Source organism: Bombina bombina, chromosome 1 (genome assembly GCF_027579735.1).
Source record: "Bombina bombina isolate aBomBom1 chromosome 1, aBomBom1.pri, whole genome shotgun sequence".
Taxonomy (NCBI): domain Eukaryota; kingdom Metazoa; phylum Chordata; class Amphibia; order Anura; family Bombinatoridae; genus Bombina; species Bombina bombina.
Genome location: NC_069499.1, coordinates 986,542,949 through 986,560,291, shown reverse-complemented (window position 1 = coordinate 986,560,291; position 17,343 = coordinate 986,542,949). Strand labels below are relative to the sequence as shown.

Genomic DNA, 17,343 nt, shown 5'->3' with positions numbered 1-17,343 from the left:
CGCTTGATCTTATCAAAACGAGGGTTCTCAGATTCTGTTATTGATACTCTTGTTCAGGCCAGAAAGCCTGTAACTAGGAAAATTTACCACAAAATATGGAAAAAATATATCTGTTGGTGTGAATCTAAAGGATTCCCTTGGGACAAGGTAAAGATTCCTAAGATTCTATCCTTTCTTCAAGAAGGATTGGAGAAAGGATTATCTGCAAGTTCCTTGAAGGGACAGATTTCTGCCTTGTCTGTGTTACTCCACAAAAAGCTGGCAGCTGTGCCAGATGTTCAAGCCTTTGTTCAGGCTCTGGTTAGAATCAAGCCTGTTTACAAACCTTTGACTCCTCCTTGGAGTCTCAACTTAGTTCTTTCAGTTCTTCAGGGGGTTCCGTTTGAACCCTTACATTCCGTTGATATTAAGTTATTATCTTGGAAAGTTTTGTTTTTGGTTGCAATTTCTTCTGCTAGAAGAGTTTCAGAATTATCTGCTCTGCAGTGTTCTCCTCCTTATCTGGTGTTCCATGCAGATAAGGTGGTTTTACGTACTAAACCTGGTTTTCTTCCAAAAGTTGTTTCTAACAAAAACATTAACCAGGAGATAGTCGTACCTTCTTTGTGTCCGAAACCAGTTTCGAAGAAGGAACGTTTGTTGCACAATTTGGATGTTGTTCGCGCTCTAAAATTCTATTTAGATGCTACAAAGGATTTTAGACAAACATCTTCCTTGTTTGTTGTTTATTCTGGTAAAAGGAGAGGTCAAAAAGCAACTTCTACCTCTCTCTCTTTTTGGATTAAAAGCATCATCAGATTGGCTTATGTGACTGCCGGACGGCAGCCTCCTGAAAGAATCACAGCTCATTCCACTAGGGCTGTGGCTTCCACATGGGCCTTCAAGAACGAGGCTTCTGTTGATCAGATATGTAGGGCAGCGACTTGGTCTTCACTGCACACTTTTACCAAATTTTACAAGTTTGATACTTTTGCTTCTTCTGAGGCTATTTTTGGGAGAAAGGTTTTGCAAGCCGTGGTGCCTTCCATTTAGGTGACCTGATTTGCTCCCTCCCTTCATCCGTGTCCTAAAGCTTTGGTATTGGTTCCCACAAGTAAGGATGACGCCGTGGACCGGACACACCTATGTTGGAGAAAACAGAATTTATGTTTACCTGATAAATTACTTTCTCCAACGGTGTGTCCGGTCCACGGCCCGCCCTGGTTTTTTAATCAGGTCTGATAATTTATTTTCTTTAACTACAGTCACCACGGTATCATATGGTTTCTCCTATGCAAATATTCCTCCTTAACGTCGGTCGAATGACTGGGGTAGGCGGAGCCTAGGAGGGATCATGTGACCAGCTTTGCTGGGCTCTTTGCCATTTCCTGTTGGGGAAGAGAATATCCCACAAGTAAGGATGACGCCGTGGACCGGACACACCGTTGGAGAAAGTAATTTATCAGGTAAACATAAATTCTGTTTTTCATTGAATAATTGAGGTGCACAAATGATATGGACTTGCAGGGTTTGGCAGTATTAAACCAACCATCCCCCTAAACCTTTTAGTCACACAAGTGATTGTACCTTTTTGGGGGGATTAAATGGTACAGACATAGACCCTTTGACAGTTGGAAACTTATTTGTACCTTATTTACCTCTAAATGGTACATATTAGTTACTTAAAGGGACATTAAACCCAAATTTTTCTTTCATGATTCAGATAGAGAATACTATTTTAAACAATATTCCAATGTACTTCTATCATCTAATTTGATTCATTCTTTAGATATCCTTTGTTGAAGAAACAGCAGTGCACATGGGTGAGCCAATTACACAAGGAATATATGTCCAGCAACCAATCAGCAGCTTTTGAGCCTATCTAGATATGCTTTTAAGCAAAGGATATCAAGAGAATGAATCAAATTAGATAATAGAAGTAAATTAGAAAGTTGTTTAAAATGACATACTCTTTCTAAATCATGAAAGAATCATGATATTTGGGTTTAATGTCCCTTTAAGGTGTAATTATGATCCATTGAGGGTACAACCACAGCAGATGTACCCTACATGTTCACAAACGGACCCCAACGGTACCCTTTTTTCTGACAGTGTAGTGGCTTAGAAACAGGCAGCAATGTTGAGATTTAACTGTTTTAATATAATAACGTTGGTTGTGCAAAGCTGGGAAATGGGTAGTAAAGGCGTTATCTATCTTTTTAAACAATAACAATTTTGATGTTGACTGTCTCTTTAATGATTTAGTGATTCTCAACTCCAATCATCAAGTACACCTAACCGGACAAATTTTCATGATATCTTAACCAGAGCACAGGTGAAATAATCTGCTGATGGGTGACTGATTATGTCACCTGTGTTCTAGTTTCAATATGGCCTGCTGGGGTACTTGAGGAATGCTGATTTACTGTACTAGACATGGCTTTTCTCACCAAGCATACATTTATTTTGATTGCAACAACCTTATTTAAAAATTTAAAACTGTTTGGTTAACGATAGCTTCTGAATTTTGGTAAATGGAGTAATAAAAAATGCCTGTAATACTAGCAATATTTCTTCATTAAATAGAGTGATATTAATCATTGTTTCAAAAAGATTAAAAACAAACTAGAGGACATATTATACAGAATTTTGCTTTAGAGTCAGTATCTCGTTTGATAACTTAATACTGATCATAATTGACAGATGTGTCAAGCGCCCTAATTAAGGGATTAGCCAGGTGTTTTGGTGCATTGTAACTAGTAGTTCAAAATTGATCATAATCCAATAAGGCTTTTATTACAATTCATAGCACCAGGCTATAGTCAGGTTACAAATCCTGCAGTACATATTTTTCTAACAGGTGATTACTCATATGATAGTTACTCATATTTATCAGAGACCCTAAAATGTATTTGATTTGATTACTTTGAGATTTTTAAAGGAAGAGATTTGTAAATAAAATTTGTAGTTGTGCATAATGAAGCAAATGTGCAATATAATTTCGTTATTTGTTTTGCCCTTTCCCATGTAATTTAGCTTTGAAAATTGACCAAATTCTATTTACCAGAATTTAAAGGGATATTATACAGTGCTTCTTTGGTTAAAACAATTAAAAGTAAACATAAAAAGAAATAGATTGTGTAACAGCAAACAACTTATTGGTTTTCTAGCAAAATTAGCGCAAATAATTTCTCACTGTAGTCCCTGCCCTCAGGGAAATGAGTGGAGACATTTGTGCATTCTGTCTGTTCTGTGCATAAGCAAATTGGACTCCCTGTTTAGCTATTCTATTCACTTAAAGGGACATGAAACCCATTTTTTTTCTTTCATGGTTCAGATAAAGCATGTGATTTTTAAATTGCTTTCCAATGTACTTCTATTATCTAATCTGCTCTATTCTCTTGACATTATTTGTTGAAAAGCTACACAGGAAGGCTAAGGAGCTGCTGATTGGTGGGTGCACATATATACCTTGTGTTACTGACTCACAGATGTGTTCAGCTAGTCCAAGTAGTGCATTGCTGCTTCTTCAACAAAGGATACTAAGATAATGAAGCAAATTATATAATAGAAGTAAATTAGAAAGTTGTTTAAAGTTGTATTCTCTATCTGAATAATGAAAGAAACATTTTGGGTTTCAGGTCCCTATAATACTAAACCAGTTTATGTTACTTGAGTGCTTTTATGACTACATGTGGCATAAGCCTTCCTGTACAAACCACAGCCTCCTTGTAGGGTTGTGGCATGAAATAATGGACACTGCACAAATTAAGTTTGAAAAAAATAAAAGGTAAAATCCCTTTAAATAGATGAATACATATCGAAATGATTTCTATTATAGTGTTTTTTTCCCTCCATTTATTACAACAGTGAAACAGACCGTTTAATATCCCTTTTAAATTGCACCCTACTAATGCACTCTATACTAACATTATAGGTGGTCCTAGCCTTGTTGTCTGAGGACTAAAGCCCAGATTGGCTCCTCCAAATAAGGCAAATGGTGGGTGGAGTTTGACTATTGATAAATAATTGCAGCAAAAAGGGTGTTAATTTATATTAAAAACGTTTAGACTTGACTGATGTTGTACTATAGCAACACAACAGAAATGTCTGGTAATTTCAAGTTGTTTACTGCCCCTTTAAGGGATGTTTACTAGATTGTCATTATAGTGTCCATTATATAAAACTTTTGAGACTGAAATCCAAATATAATCTATGGCTTACAAGTCATGTTCAAAGTCCCTTCCTATCCTTAAAGGGACACTGAACCCAAATTTTTTTCTTTTGTGATTCAGATAGAGCATGCAATTTTAAGCAACTTTCTAATTTACTCCTATTATCAATTTCTCTTGTTAAGTGTAGTCAGTCCACGGGTCATCCATTACTTATGGGATTATATCTCTTCCCCAACAGGAAGTTGCAAGAGGATCACCCAAGCAGAGCTGCTATATAGCTCCTCCCCTCACATGTTATATCCTGTCATTCTCTTGCAAGCTAACTAAAGATAGGTTGTTGTGAGAGGTCTGTGGTGTTTTTAAACTTAGTTTATTTCTTCAATCAAAAGTTTGTTATTTTAAATGGCACCGGAGTGTGCTGTTTGTTTCTCAGGCAGCATTAGAAGAAGAATCTGCCTGTGTTTTCTATGATCTTAGCAGACGTAACTAAGATCCACTGGCTGTTCTCGCACATTCTGAGGAGTGAGGTAACTTCAGAAAAGGGGAATAGCATGCAGGGCCCCCCTGCAAACGAGGTATGTGCAGTAAATTATTTTTCTAAGCAATGGAATTGACTGAGAAATTACTGCTGATACCAATGTAATGTAAGTACAGCCTTAAATGCAGTGGTAGCGACTGGTATTAGGCTGAGGAGTGTGTGTACACTGAAGTATTTTTCTAGGGAATGGAATTTGACTCAGAAAATACTGTTAATACTGAAGTAATGTGTGAGCCTTAACTGCAGTAAAAGCGACTGGTAGCAGGCTTATTAATAACACTTCATAACTTTTAAAATGTATGTTCAAAACGTTTACTGGCATGTTAATCGTTTTTTGTGAGGTACTTGGTGATAAAACTTATTGGGGCATGATTTTTACCACATGGCTAACTTTTGTTTCTGCATAGAAACAGTTAACTGAGCTTCCCCACTGTTGTAATATGAGTGGGAGGGGCCTATTTTAGCGCTTTTTTGCGCAGTACAAATTCAGTCACAATCTAACTACTTCATCCTCCATGATCCAGGACGTCTCTAGAGAGCTCAGGGGTCTTCAAAATTCATTTTGAGGGAGGTAATCAGTCACAGCAGACCTGTGACAGTGTGTTTGACTGTGATAAAAACGTTAATTATTAAATTGTTATCCGTTTTTGGGTATTAAGGGGTTAATCATCCATTTGCTGGTGGGTGCAATCCTTTGCTAACTTAATACATTTACTGTGAAAATTTGGTTGCTTTGTTATTTCAACTGTGACAGTTTTTTGTGCTTCTTAAAGGCACAGTAGCGTTGTTTTTTTTTATATTGCTTGTAAATTTATTTGAAAAGTATTTTCCAAGCTTGCTAGTCTCATTGCTAGTATGTTTAAACATGTCTGACACAGATGAATCTGTTTGTTCACTATGTATGAAGGCCAATGTGGAGCCCCATAGAAGGTTGTGTACTAAATGCATTGATGTAACTGAATAAAAGTCAGTCTTTACATGCAAAGAAATTATCACCAGACAACGAGGGGGAAGTTATGCCGACTAACTCTCCTCACGTGTCAGTACCTTCGCCTCCCGCTCAGGAGGTGCGTGATTTTGTGGCGCCAAGTACATCAGGGAGGCCCTTACAAATCACTTTGCAAGACATGGCTACTGTTATGACAGAAGTATTATCTAAATTGCCAGAATTAAGAGGCAAGCGTGATAGCTCTGGGTTAAGGACAGAGCGCGCTGATGATGTGAGAGCCATGTCCGATACTGCGTCACAATTTGCAGAACATGAAGACGGAGAGCTTCATTCTGTGGGTGACGGATCTGATCCAGGGAGACTGGATTCAGAGATTTCTAATTTTAAATTTAAGCTTGAGAACCTCCGCATATTGCTAGGGGAGGTATTAGCGGCTCTGAATGATTGTAACACGGTTGCAATTCCTGAAAAATTATGTAGGTTGGATAGATACTATGCGGTACCGGTGTGTACTGACGTGTTTCCTATACCTAAAAGGCTTACAGAGATTATTAGCAAGGAGTGGGATTGACCCGGTGTGCCTTTTTCCCCTCCTCCCATATTTAGGAAAATGTTTCCTATAGACCCCACCACACGAGACTTATGGCAGACGGTCCCTAAGGTGGAGGGAGCGGTTTCTACTTTAGCTAAGCGTACCACTATCCCGGTGGAGGATAGTTGTGCTTTTTCAGATCCAATGGATAAAAAATTAGAAGGTTACCTTAAGAAAATGTTTTTCAACAAGGTTTTATCTTACAGCCCCTTGCATGCATTGCGCCTGTCACTGCTGCGGCGGCATTCTGGTTTGAGTCTCTGGAAGAGGCCATTCGCACAGCTCCATTGGATGAAATTATGAACAAGCTTAAAGCACTTAAGCTAGTTAACGCATTTGTTTCTGATGCCGTCGTACATTTAACCAAACTTACAGCTAAGAACTCCGGATTCGCCATCCAAGCGCGCAGAGCGCTATGGCTTAAATCCTGGTCAGCTGACGTGACTTCTAAATCTAAATTGCTTAATATTCCTTTCAAAGGGCAGACTTTATTCGGGCCCGGCTTGAAAGAAATTATCGCTGACATTACGGGAGGTAAGGGCCATGCTCTACCTCAGGACAGGGCCAAATCAAAGGCCAAACAGTCTAATTTTCGTGCCTTTCGTAACCTCAAGGCAGGAGCAGCATCAACTTCCTCCGCTCCAAAACAGGAAGGAGCTGTTGCTTGTTACAGACAGGGCTGGAAAACAAACCAGTCCTGGAACAAGGGCAAGCAGGCCAGAAAACCTGCTGCTGCCCCTAAGACAGCATGAAGAGATGGCCCCCTATCCGGAAAAGGATCTAGTGGGGGCAGACTATCTCTCTTCGCCCAGGCTTGGGCAAGAGATGTCCAGGATCCCTGGGCGTTGGAGATCATATCTCAGGGATATCTTCTGGACTTCAAAGCTTCTCCTCCACAAGGGAGATTTCATCTTTCAAGGTTATCAGCAAACCAAATAAAGAAAGAGGCGTTTCTACGCTGTGTACAAGACCTCTTACTAATGGGGGTGATCCACCCAGTTCCGCGGACGGAACACGGGCAGGGATTCTATTCAAATCTGTTTGTGGTTCCCAAGAAAGATGGAACCTTCAGACCAATCTTGGACTTAAAGATCCTAAACAAATTCCTAAGAGTTCCATCATTCAAAATGGAAACTATTCGAACCATCCTACCCATGATCCAAGAGGGTCAGTACATGACCACTGTGGACTTAAAGGATGCCTACCTTCACATACCGATTCACAAGGATCATTATCGGTACCTAAGATTTGCCTTCCTAGACAGGCATTACCAGTTTGTAGCTCTTCCCTTCGGGTTAGCTACGGCTCCAAGAATCTTTACAAAGGTTCTGGGCTCACTTCTGGCGGTACTAAGACCGCGAGGCATAGCGGTGGCTCCGTACCTAGACGACATTCTGATACAAGCGTCAAGTTTTCAAACTGCCAAGTCTCATACAGAGATAGTTCTGGCATTTCTGAGGTCGCATGGGTTGAAGGTGAACGTGGAAAAGAGTTCTCTATTACCACTCACAAGGGTTCCCTTCCTAGGGACTCTTATAGATTCTGTAGAGATGAAAATTTACCTGACGGAGGCCAGGTTATCAAAACTTCTAAATGCTTGCCGTGCCCTTCATTCCATTCCACACCCGTCAGTAGCTCAGTGCATGGAAGTAATCGGCTTAATGGTAGCGGCAATGGACATAGTACCATTTGCGCGACTGCATCTCAGACCGCTGCAATTGTGCATGCTAAGTCAGTGGAATGGGGATTATTCAGATTTGTCCCCTCTACTAAATCTGGACCAAGAGACCAGAGTTTCTCTTCTATGGTGGCTTTCTCGGCCCCACCTGTCCAAGGGGATGACCTTTCGCAGGCCAGATTGGACGATTGTAACAACAGACGCCAGCCTTCTAGGTTGGGGCGCAGTCTGGAATTCCCTGAAGGCTCAGGGATCATGGACTCAGGAGTAGAAACTCCTCCCAATAAATATTATGGAGTTAAGAGCAATATTCAATGCTCTTCTAGCTTGGCCTCAGTTAGCAACTCTGAGGTTCATCAGATTTCAGTCGGACAACATCACGACTGTGGCTTACATCAATCATCAAGGGGGAACCAGGAGTTCCCTAGCGATGTTGGAAGTCTCAAAGATAATTCACTGGGCAGAGTCTCACTCTTGCCACCTGTCAGCAATCTACATCCCAGGTGTGGAGAACTGGGAGGCGGATTTTCTAAGTCGCCAGACTTTTCATCCGGGGGAGTGGGAACTTCATCCGGAGGTCTTCGCTCAACTGATTCATCGTTGGGGCAAACCAGATCTGGATCTCATGGCGTCTCGCCAGAACGCCAAGCTTCCTCATTACGGATCCAGGTCCAGGGACCCGGGAGCGGCGCTGATAGATGCTCTAGCAGCCCCTTGGGTTTTCAAGATGGCTTATGTGTTTCCACCGTTTCCGCTGCTGCCTCGACTGATTGCCAAGATCAAACAGGAGAGAGCATCAGTGATTCTGATAGCGCCTGCGTGACCACGCAGGACCTGGTATGCAGACCTAGTGGACATGTCGTCCTGTCCACCATGGTCTCTGCCTCTGAGGCAGGACCTTCTAATTCAGGGTCCTTTCAACCATCCAAATCTAATTTCTCTGAGGCTGACTGCATGGAGATTGAACGCTTGATTCTATCAAAGCGTGGCTTCTCGGAGTCTGTTATTGATACCTTAATACAGGCTAGGAAACCTGTTACCAGAAGAATTTACCATAAGATATGGCGTAAATATTTGTATTGGTGCGAATCCAAGAGTTACTCATGGAGTAAGGTTAGGATTCCTAGGATATTGTCTTTTCTACAAGAGGGTTTAGAAAAGGGCTTATCCGCTAGTTCGTTAAAAGGACAGATTTCTGCTCTGTCTATTCTTCTACACAAGCGTCTGGCAGAAATTCCAGACGTTCAGGCTTTTTGTCAGGCTTTGGCTAGGATTAAGCCTGTGTTTAAGACTGTTGCTCCGCCGTGGAGCTTAAACTTAGTTCTTAACGTCCTGCAAGGCGTTCCATTTGAACCCCTTCATTCCATTGATATTAAGCTGTTATCTTGGAAAGTTCTGTTTTTGATGGCTATTTCCTCGGCTCGAAGAGTCTCTGAGTTATCTGCCTTACATTGTGATTCTCCTTATCTGATTTTTCATTCAGACAAGGTAGTTCTGCGTACTAAACCTGGGTTCTTACCTAAGGTAGTTTCTAACAGGAATATCAATCAAGAGATTGTTGTTCCATCATTGTGTCCTAACCCTTCTTCAAAGAAGGAACGACTTTTGCATAATCTGGACGTAGTCCGTGCCCTGAAGTTCTATTTGCAGGCAACTAAAGATTTTCGTCAAACTTCTTCCCTGTTTGTCGTTTACTCTGGACAGAGGAGAGGTCAAAAGGCTTCGGCTACCTCTCTCTCTTTTTGGCTTCGTAGCATAATACGTTTAGCCTATGAGACTGCTGGACAGCAGCCTCCTGAAAAATTACAGCTCATTCTACTAGAGCTGTGGCTTCCACCTGGGCCATTAAAAATCAGGCTTCTGTTGAACAGATTTGCAAGGCTGCGACTTGGTCTTCACTTCACACTTTTTCAAAGTTTTACAAATTTGACACTTTTGCTTCTTCGGAGGCTATTTTTGGGAGAAAGGTACTTCAGGCAGTGGTTCCCTCCGTTTAAAGTTCCTGCCTTGTCCCTCCCTTCATCCGTGTACTTTAGCTTTGGTATTAGTATCCCATAAGTAATGGATGACCCGTGGACTGACTACACTTAACAAGAGAAAACATAATTTTTGCTTACCTGATAAATTTATTTCTCTTGTAGTGTAGTCAGTCCACGGTCCGCCCTGTCTTTTAAGGCAGATCTACATTTTTAATTAAACTCCAGTCACCACTGCACCCTATGGTTTCTCCTTTCTCGTCTTGTTTCGGTCGAATGACTGGATATGACATGTGAGGGGAGGAGCTATATAGCAGCTCTGCTTGGGTGATCCTCTTGCAACTTCCTGTTGGGAAGGAGAATATATCCCATAAGTAATGGATGACCCGTGGACTGAACACACTACAAGAGAAATACATTTATCAGGTAAGCATAAATTATGTTTTTTCTTCGTTCTCTTGCTATCTTTATTTGAAAAAGAAGGCATCTAAGCTAAGGAACCAGCCAATTTTTGGTTTAGTATCCCTGGACAGCACTTGTTTATTGGTGGGTGATTTTATCCACCAATCATCAAGAACAGCCAAGGTTGTTCACCTTCAGCTAAACTTACATTCTTGCTTTTCAAATAAAGATACCAAGAGAATGAAGAAAATTTCATAATAGGAGTAAATTAGAAAGTTGCTTAAAATTGCATGCTCTATCTGATTCACGAAAGAAAATATTTGGGTTCAGTGTCACTTTAAATGTCATTTTAAATGGCAGATGCACTCAATTTCTTTTCCTTGTTTCTTCTAAAAGAAGGCCTTTTAAAATGCACTAAACTAACTTTTTCTTGTCATGTATCTGTTAGTATTCACCAGTAAACACTTAGATCACACAGCAATATAAAATATTAGTGCCGCACTTGTAATGCACTTAAAAAGGGACATAATGATTCAGGTAGCAGCAGCAATGTACTACTAGCTGAACACATTGGTAAGGCAACGGTAAGAGTCATATATGGGCAGCCCCCAATCAGCAGATAGCTCTCAGTAGGGCATTTTTAAAAAGCATACCTAGGTAGGCCTAGGACTCAGGAACAGCAAAGGATACCAAGAGAAGGAAACAAATTAGATAACATAAACTAGAAAGTTGTTTAAAGTTGCATACTCCTATCTGAACCATGAGAGTTTAAGTTTTACTTTACTATTCCCTTTAAATAAGTTAAATTCTAAGAGTCAGAGGTGTGTCAGTGTGCTAGAGTCCTAGGGGCCCATTTATCAAGCTCCGAACGGAGCTTGTGGGTCCGTGTTTCTGGCGAGTCTTCAGACTCGCCAGAAACACCAGTTATGAAGCAGCGGTCTAAAGACCAATGCTCCATAACCTGTCCGCCTGCTCTGATGAGGCGGACAGGAATCACCGGAAATCAACCCGATCGAGTACGATCGGGTTGATTGACACCTCCCTGCTGACGGCCGATTGGCCGCGAGTCAGCAGGGGGCGGCGTTGCACCAGTAGCTCTTGTGAGCTGCTGGTGCAATGTTAAATGCGGAGAGCGTATTGCTCTCCGCATTCAGCGAGGTCTTGCGGACCTGATCCGCACTGTCGGATCAGGTCCGCAAGACGTTTGATAAATAGGCCCCCTAGACTCTTGTTAGGTTACTGCAGAGCCTCATTGTAAATGCAAGATCACCTATCTTTCCAAACGTAGTTAGTGCCAACAATATCTATAGTTGCCCAATACATGAAGTCTCACACATGAAAAGAGAACCTATTGCTGAAAACAATTACAATTGCAACAACTTTAAAAACCACGCTTGAAACAGGTCAACGTAAATGTCTGTAAGAGTAGAATATTTGCATGTTTGCTTTATTATAGAAAATAAGTCTCTCTGGATAGAAAAATCTTCTTTTTGTGCATTTTAGACTGTTCTATACAATGTGTACTTTTCCCCTCTTATCTGTTTTGAAGGTGTTTTTATAATGCCAGTATCCTTTACAGTGCAATGTGTTCTATGCGGTGAGAAGTGAATAATTGCGAGATAGATGCAGCTCCCTTGATTCTAATAGAATTGAATTTGCAGCTAAATTCTTTATGAAATATGTATTTTGGAAGTTGTGATATTGTAGTTGGCTTTTTTTTAGATATTTATTTTATCGGTTTTAATGGATTTGGGCCATTGTCTACAATGAAAACGATATTGAACTGATAGTGTAATGCAATATCTCACCACAAATATATAATAATTAATGTAAATTAGAGCATGTCATTTTGTCACTATAATGGCTGTTAAAATAATAAAATGACTCAATGAGGTCCTATCAGTAACTTGTTTCCATGGCTACCATTTTTGCTGCTGTTTCCATGGCAACATAACACTCAAAATCAAAGGCTTATTTCTGTATCCTTGCTGCATGTGAGGATTTTACCTGGAATCAGGAGAGTTGGATACCAAAAAATAAACTTACAGCTGAGCTAGTTTTTGTTCCATCAAAATAGGGTGGATATATACTAATACAAAAATAAAATGACAGGTGTCTACGCAGGGACATGTTTATTGAGATAAAAAGTAGCAAAAATGCTTCTAGTAAAAAATATTACTGTTTTTAGTAGGATATGCACATATCCTGTGAGGTCCTGTGCATCAGTATTCAAACACCCCACATTAGAGAGTCAGTGGTTGCTTCTAGGGCAACATTTAAGTAATTACAGACACAATACACATCCCACCGGCTATCTGAGCTTGCATACTGGTGCACAGGAAAATCAGTAATACATTTTATTAGAAGCATTTTTGTTACTGGAAGTATATTTAAAAAAGGCTACTATTTCATATTGAAATGAATTTATGCACAATTCAATTTTGACCTTTCTATCCCTTTAACCAATAGTGGAATGTTGTTAAAACACTAAATATTGAAGATTTTACATTATCACCATCGCTTTGAAGTGTATCTTATGTAATGCATGTTGGTGCTGGTTTTCTGTGTGAAGCTTTTAATTATGAGTTCCACATTTATAAAGAAGACGTAGTCACTTGTGGTCCAATTCTCTAAAGGTTTCTGCTGAGGCAAAAATCTCTAAAATAATCTGTTAGTGCTACGAGCGCTTTCATGAGCTTCACAATAGGTACATTTTACCTTTTAATAGCTGTGTATTTCACTAAGAGCCATATCCTACATTTCCATATGGGAGGAAGAGACAGCTACATTACAGTACAGTGCCTAAAACATTAGCAGTGTAAAACTGTATTGAAAATATTATGTAAAATTCATAATCATACCAAAAATGGTATTAATAGCAGTGTTCTCCCAAGGACTTTTTAATTAGCACACCACATGGGTGCAACATTTCCCATTGAGAACACTAATTGATATGCATTAAAATTCATATTAAAAGTATGAAGCAACATCCTTATTTAAAACGCACAGTAAAAAAAAAAATGTATTTAAAGGGATATAAGCTTTTTTTGTTTTATTTCATGATTCAGATAGGACATGTGATTTTACAACTTTCCAATTTACATCTAATATCTCATTGGTTTCATACTCTTGGGGGGTGATTTATCAACCTGAGGCGGACAGGGGCGCATATACGCACCCCTGTTCGCCGCAGCTCACCTCTGATGGTCTGAATTCTCCTGGAGGAATTCAGCATTGCACACGAGCCCTATTTTGTTCTTGAGTGCAATCCTGCCCCCTGCCCGTGCACAGCCAATCACGCGCGGGCAGGAGCTGTCAATCTCCCCGGTCGGAAAAAAATGGGGAGATTGAATTTTGCCAAATAAGAGGTGGCGAAGAGGTTAGCAAAGCAGTGGTTTGATGACCGTTGCTTGCTAAATACGGTGTGCAGGTTCTCGTGTGAGAACCTGCAGCCGTAGGGGCTCAAAGGCTGGTGAAAGCATTTGATAAATCGACCCCTTGGTATAAATTTTTGAGAAGGATACCTTGGTAGGCTCAGGAGCAGCTGATTAATGCCTTCACATATACTGTATGTCTAGTGTTATTGGCTCAGCCTATGTGTTCAGCTAGCTCCCAGTAGTGCATTGCTGCTTCTTCAACAAAGCATACCAAGAGAATGAATCAAATTAGATAATAGAAGTAAATTGGAATTTAGTTTAAGATTGTATTCTCATTCTCATCACTTTTGGGTTTCATGTCCCTTTAATGTTAAAGGGACATTTTACTCCAGAATTGTATTGTTTAAAAATATAGATAATCCCTTTATTGCCCATTCCCCAGTTTTGCATAACCAACACTGTTATATTAATATACTTTTTACCTCTGTGATTAACTTGTATCTAAGCCTCTGCCGACTGCCCCCTTATTTCAGTTATTTTGACATACTTGCATTTTAGCCAATCAGGGCCATCTCATAAGTAACTCCACAGACGTGAGCACAATGTTATTTATAATGGAACACATGAACTAATGCCCTCTAGCTGTGAAAAACTGTAAAATCATTCAGATAAGAGGCAGCTATGAAGGGCTTAGAAAGTAGAATTAGGAGCCTACCTAGGTTTAGCCTTCAACTAAGAATTACCAAGAGAACAAAGCAAATTTGATGATAAAAGTAAATTGGAAAGTTATTTAAAATGACATACCCTATCTGAATCATGAAAGTTTAATTTTGACTAGACTGTCCCTTTAATGTAATTTCAAAATACTAAGTCAAAATCCTACCAAAGTGCACTTTAGTTTTCTATTGTAATGTAAAATCTTGTAATCTCAACAAGTGGGCTGAATAGGGGCATTTCCTCAGCATGTCTGAAGTTATCTCACAGGTCTCAGTCTCTAAGCATTTTATGCTTGCAAGTCTCACTGTTTTATCTTGCAAAATAAAAAATGGTGAGTTTTTTTAAAAATACACAGTGCAATGAATGTTCTGATAGAAAGACATGTATGTGAAACTAGAAGCAAATGCAAGGTAAAGTACAACACAATATCATTTGTATAGTGCTAAAATGTTGCTATTGATTTTGGTGCTCTCTCATATTTGCTCTCACTTGTAAAATTCTCCATTGCAGGGATCCTTCTTACATTCTATGGCAGACATCTTGCTTGGACTTTTTTTTAAAAGTTTAAAAAGTTAGGCCTAAGTTTGATGCTGTAGGCTCTATCAGTAAGGACCCAATTATAAAAAAATTCCAGCTTGAAGTGAAGTCCCCGTGCAGGCTTCACAGAGGCAGAATTCACTGAATTCTTTAAGAAATGGTGTGGTACCTAGAAATCCCAGAGACCTAAATGTTGCCTCCCATAGAAAGTAATTACGCTTTCTGTAGTGCAGAAACTCATAGGGGAGAGTGAGGTTTAAGGGAGCACCCATCATTATATATAAAGTCTCAGTTTTAAGCAAGTTACTGACATTGTATATAAAGTCTCAGTTTTAAGCAAGTTACTGACGTATATACATTCTCAGTTTTAAGCAAGTTACTGACATGTTGGTTCTAGGTTAGTATAAATTACTTTCCTGCCAAATAAGTGTATTGTGAACATTGTAAATGAATATGCATAACACAATTTGTAAAATATACACAGAAAAAATTTAGAAAGTATGATTCTAATTTGTTAAAGTTTCACAGAAACAATCAAAATTGTGCAAACAACAAGCCTACATATATTGTTATATACAAAATACAAAACGCAAAATAAAAAGTACAAAGTGTAAAGTTTAAATATAATAAAAGCCAAAGGACAAGATCTAATTTGGAAATTAAAAAGCAAAAAGTGTAAATGCAAAACTCTTATTTTATTATATGCTATATTGTACTGAGCCTATCTCCGTTTCACAAGGAAATTCAAGGATTGCCCCATAGAAAGAGAGCAAAATTTACTGTACTGTTATTTAATATGATGCCATAGAAAATGACACATTTTTTTTATTCTTGCAATTTATATTATGACCGTAAACACCTTGAGATTTGTATATAAAATGTTTAGCTATAATTAATGAAACTACATTGCAATATAGGTTCATTATTTATTTTGCCCCCCTTTAATGCAATTTAACTCTGAAAATTGAGCCATTTCTTATACTTAGAACTTGAAATGCACCTGCTGACTTCTCAATGCTATCTCTGCTAGATATATTTCCCTAATTAGCTTTAACTTATAACTGCAAATAAATGCGTTTTATAATAACTTTATGACATTGGCTAGCCTTGTGGTCTGTGGACTAAAATGGTGGTTGGAGTTTGGCTACTAAAATAACTGCAGAAAAAAAGATGTTAATTTGTTTTAAAAACGTTTAGACTTGGCTGATATGTTATTCTATAGCAACACTACATAAATGTCTTGTAATTAATGTGTAAATGCAAGAAGGAAGAACATGTTTAGCACCTGCAGGTTTCTGTTGCATTATCTCTCTCCCTTTTCTCCTCTAAGCCAGTGATTTTTAACCTTTTTTTTGCCGTGGCACACTTTTTTACATTAAAAAATCCTGTGGCACACCACCACCCCAAAATTTAAAAAAAATCACACATTGTAGCCTAATACAGCATATATATATACACATACACACAAACACACACATACTGTATGTATTGTGCTGTTATGCCATGCCTCCTACAAACTACCCCTGCACTGGGAGTAAAAAACAAACAAAGTTTAAAAAATATGTCACACTTGTCAGTCTGCCATGGCACACCTGAGGATCTCTCACGGCACACTAGTGTGCCACGGCACACTGGTTGAAAAACACTGCTCTAAGCTATATACATAAATATATCTATATCAAGCATATCTTTGTACCATCTACCATATTAGTAGTGCTCTGCTGAACAGGTTTCAGGTGTGTTTATGTCCTTCTGGAGATAACTGCACACAATACACAAGATGAGGCCTTGCAAGTTGTGATGGAACCCGACTACCCCGATCCTTCCTGTACCTGGAACAAGCCGCTATGTAGTGGAGCAAAGTGATTTTAGCTGGGCCCACCCAAATAACTAGACATACTAGCATTCAGGTGAAAACAACAAGTACACTTTATTGGGAAAACACGCAGTTTATATACACAATCTCATCAGGATAAGAGCCTTATCAGTCCCCTAAATCTCCCGCCATTCCCGCCCCTCAAGACAGGCTGGCGCCATCCATAGAGTCCATTGTCCCATAGTCTCCAGTGGTATAAGGATGTTAGTTCCGGGGTGATCCCAGAGAGCGGCGGCACTTCCAGGGTGTCGTTGGGAAGCCCTTGGTCCCCAGCTGCTACAGTCCAAAAAGCAACATGATCCATGGCTGGGGGCCGGAGCTAGGGGTGAGTAAACGTACACCCAGAAGGCCACTGGGGAGAGGGGGTTGTAGAGGGGTCCAGAACCCCCAGTTCCCAAGGGAGCTCCCCTCCGGCAATCACCCCACCTCTTTCCCTTCCCAAAGGGTACCAATCCCCAAAAGAGCGGAGCATTGGGACAAGGGGCAGCCGGATCGACCTGGGGTAAGGGACACCGGGGATGTGGGACGATGTGGCTGACCGGCAGTT

At 39.8% G+C, this 17,343-nt stretch overlaps 1 protein-coding gene across 7 annotated transcripts in view; it reads left to right on the top strand.

Moving 5' to 3' along the window:
- KCNQ2 (potassium voltage-gated channel subfamily Q member 2) overlaps positions 1-17,343 on the top strand; it is a 242,672-nt gene that overhangs the window by 125,777 nt on the left and 99,552 nt on the right. For 4 of the 7 annotated variants that reach the window (XM_053709315.1, XM_053709370.1, XM_053709259.1 and 1 more), the window contains one exon: positions 67-69. The exons of the other annotated variants lie outside the window; for them this stretch is intronic. In XM_053709315.1, coding sequence (XP_053565290.1) covers positions 67-69 — 3 coding nt within the window. The remainder of the gene's footprint in view (positions 1-66; positions 70-17,343) is intronic. 7 annotated transcript variants of the gene reach the window in all.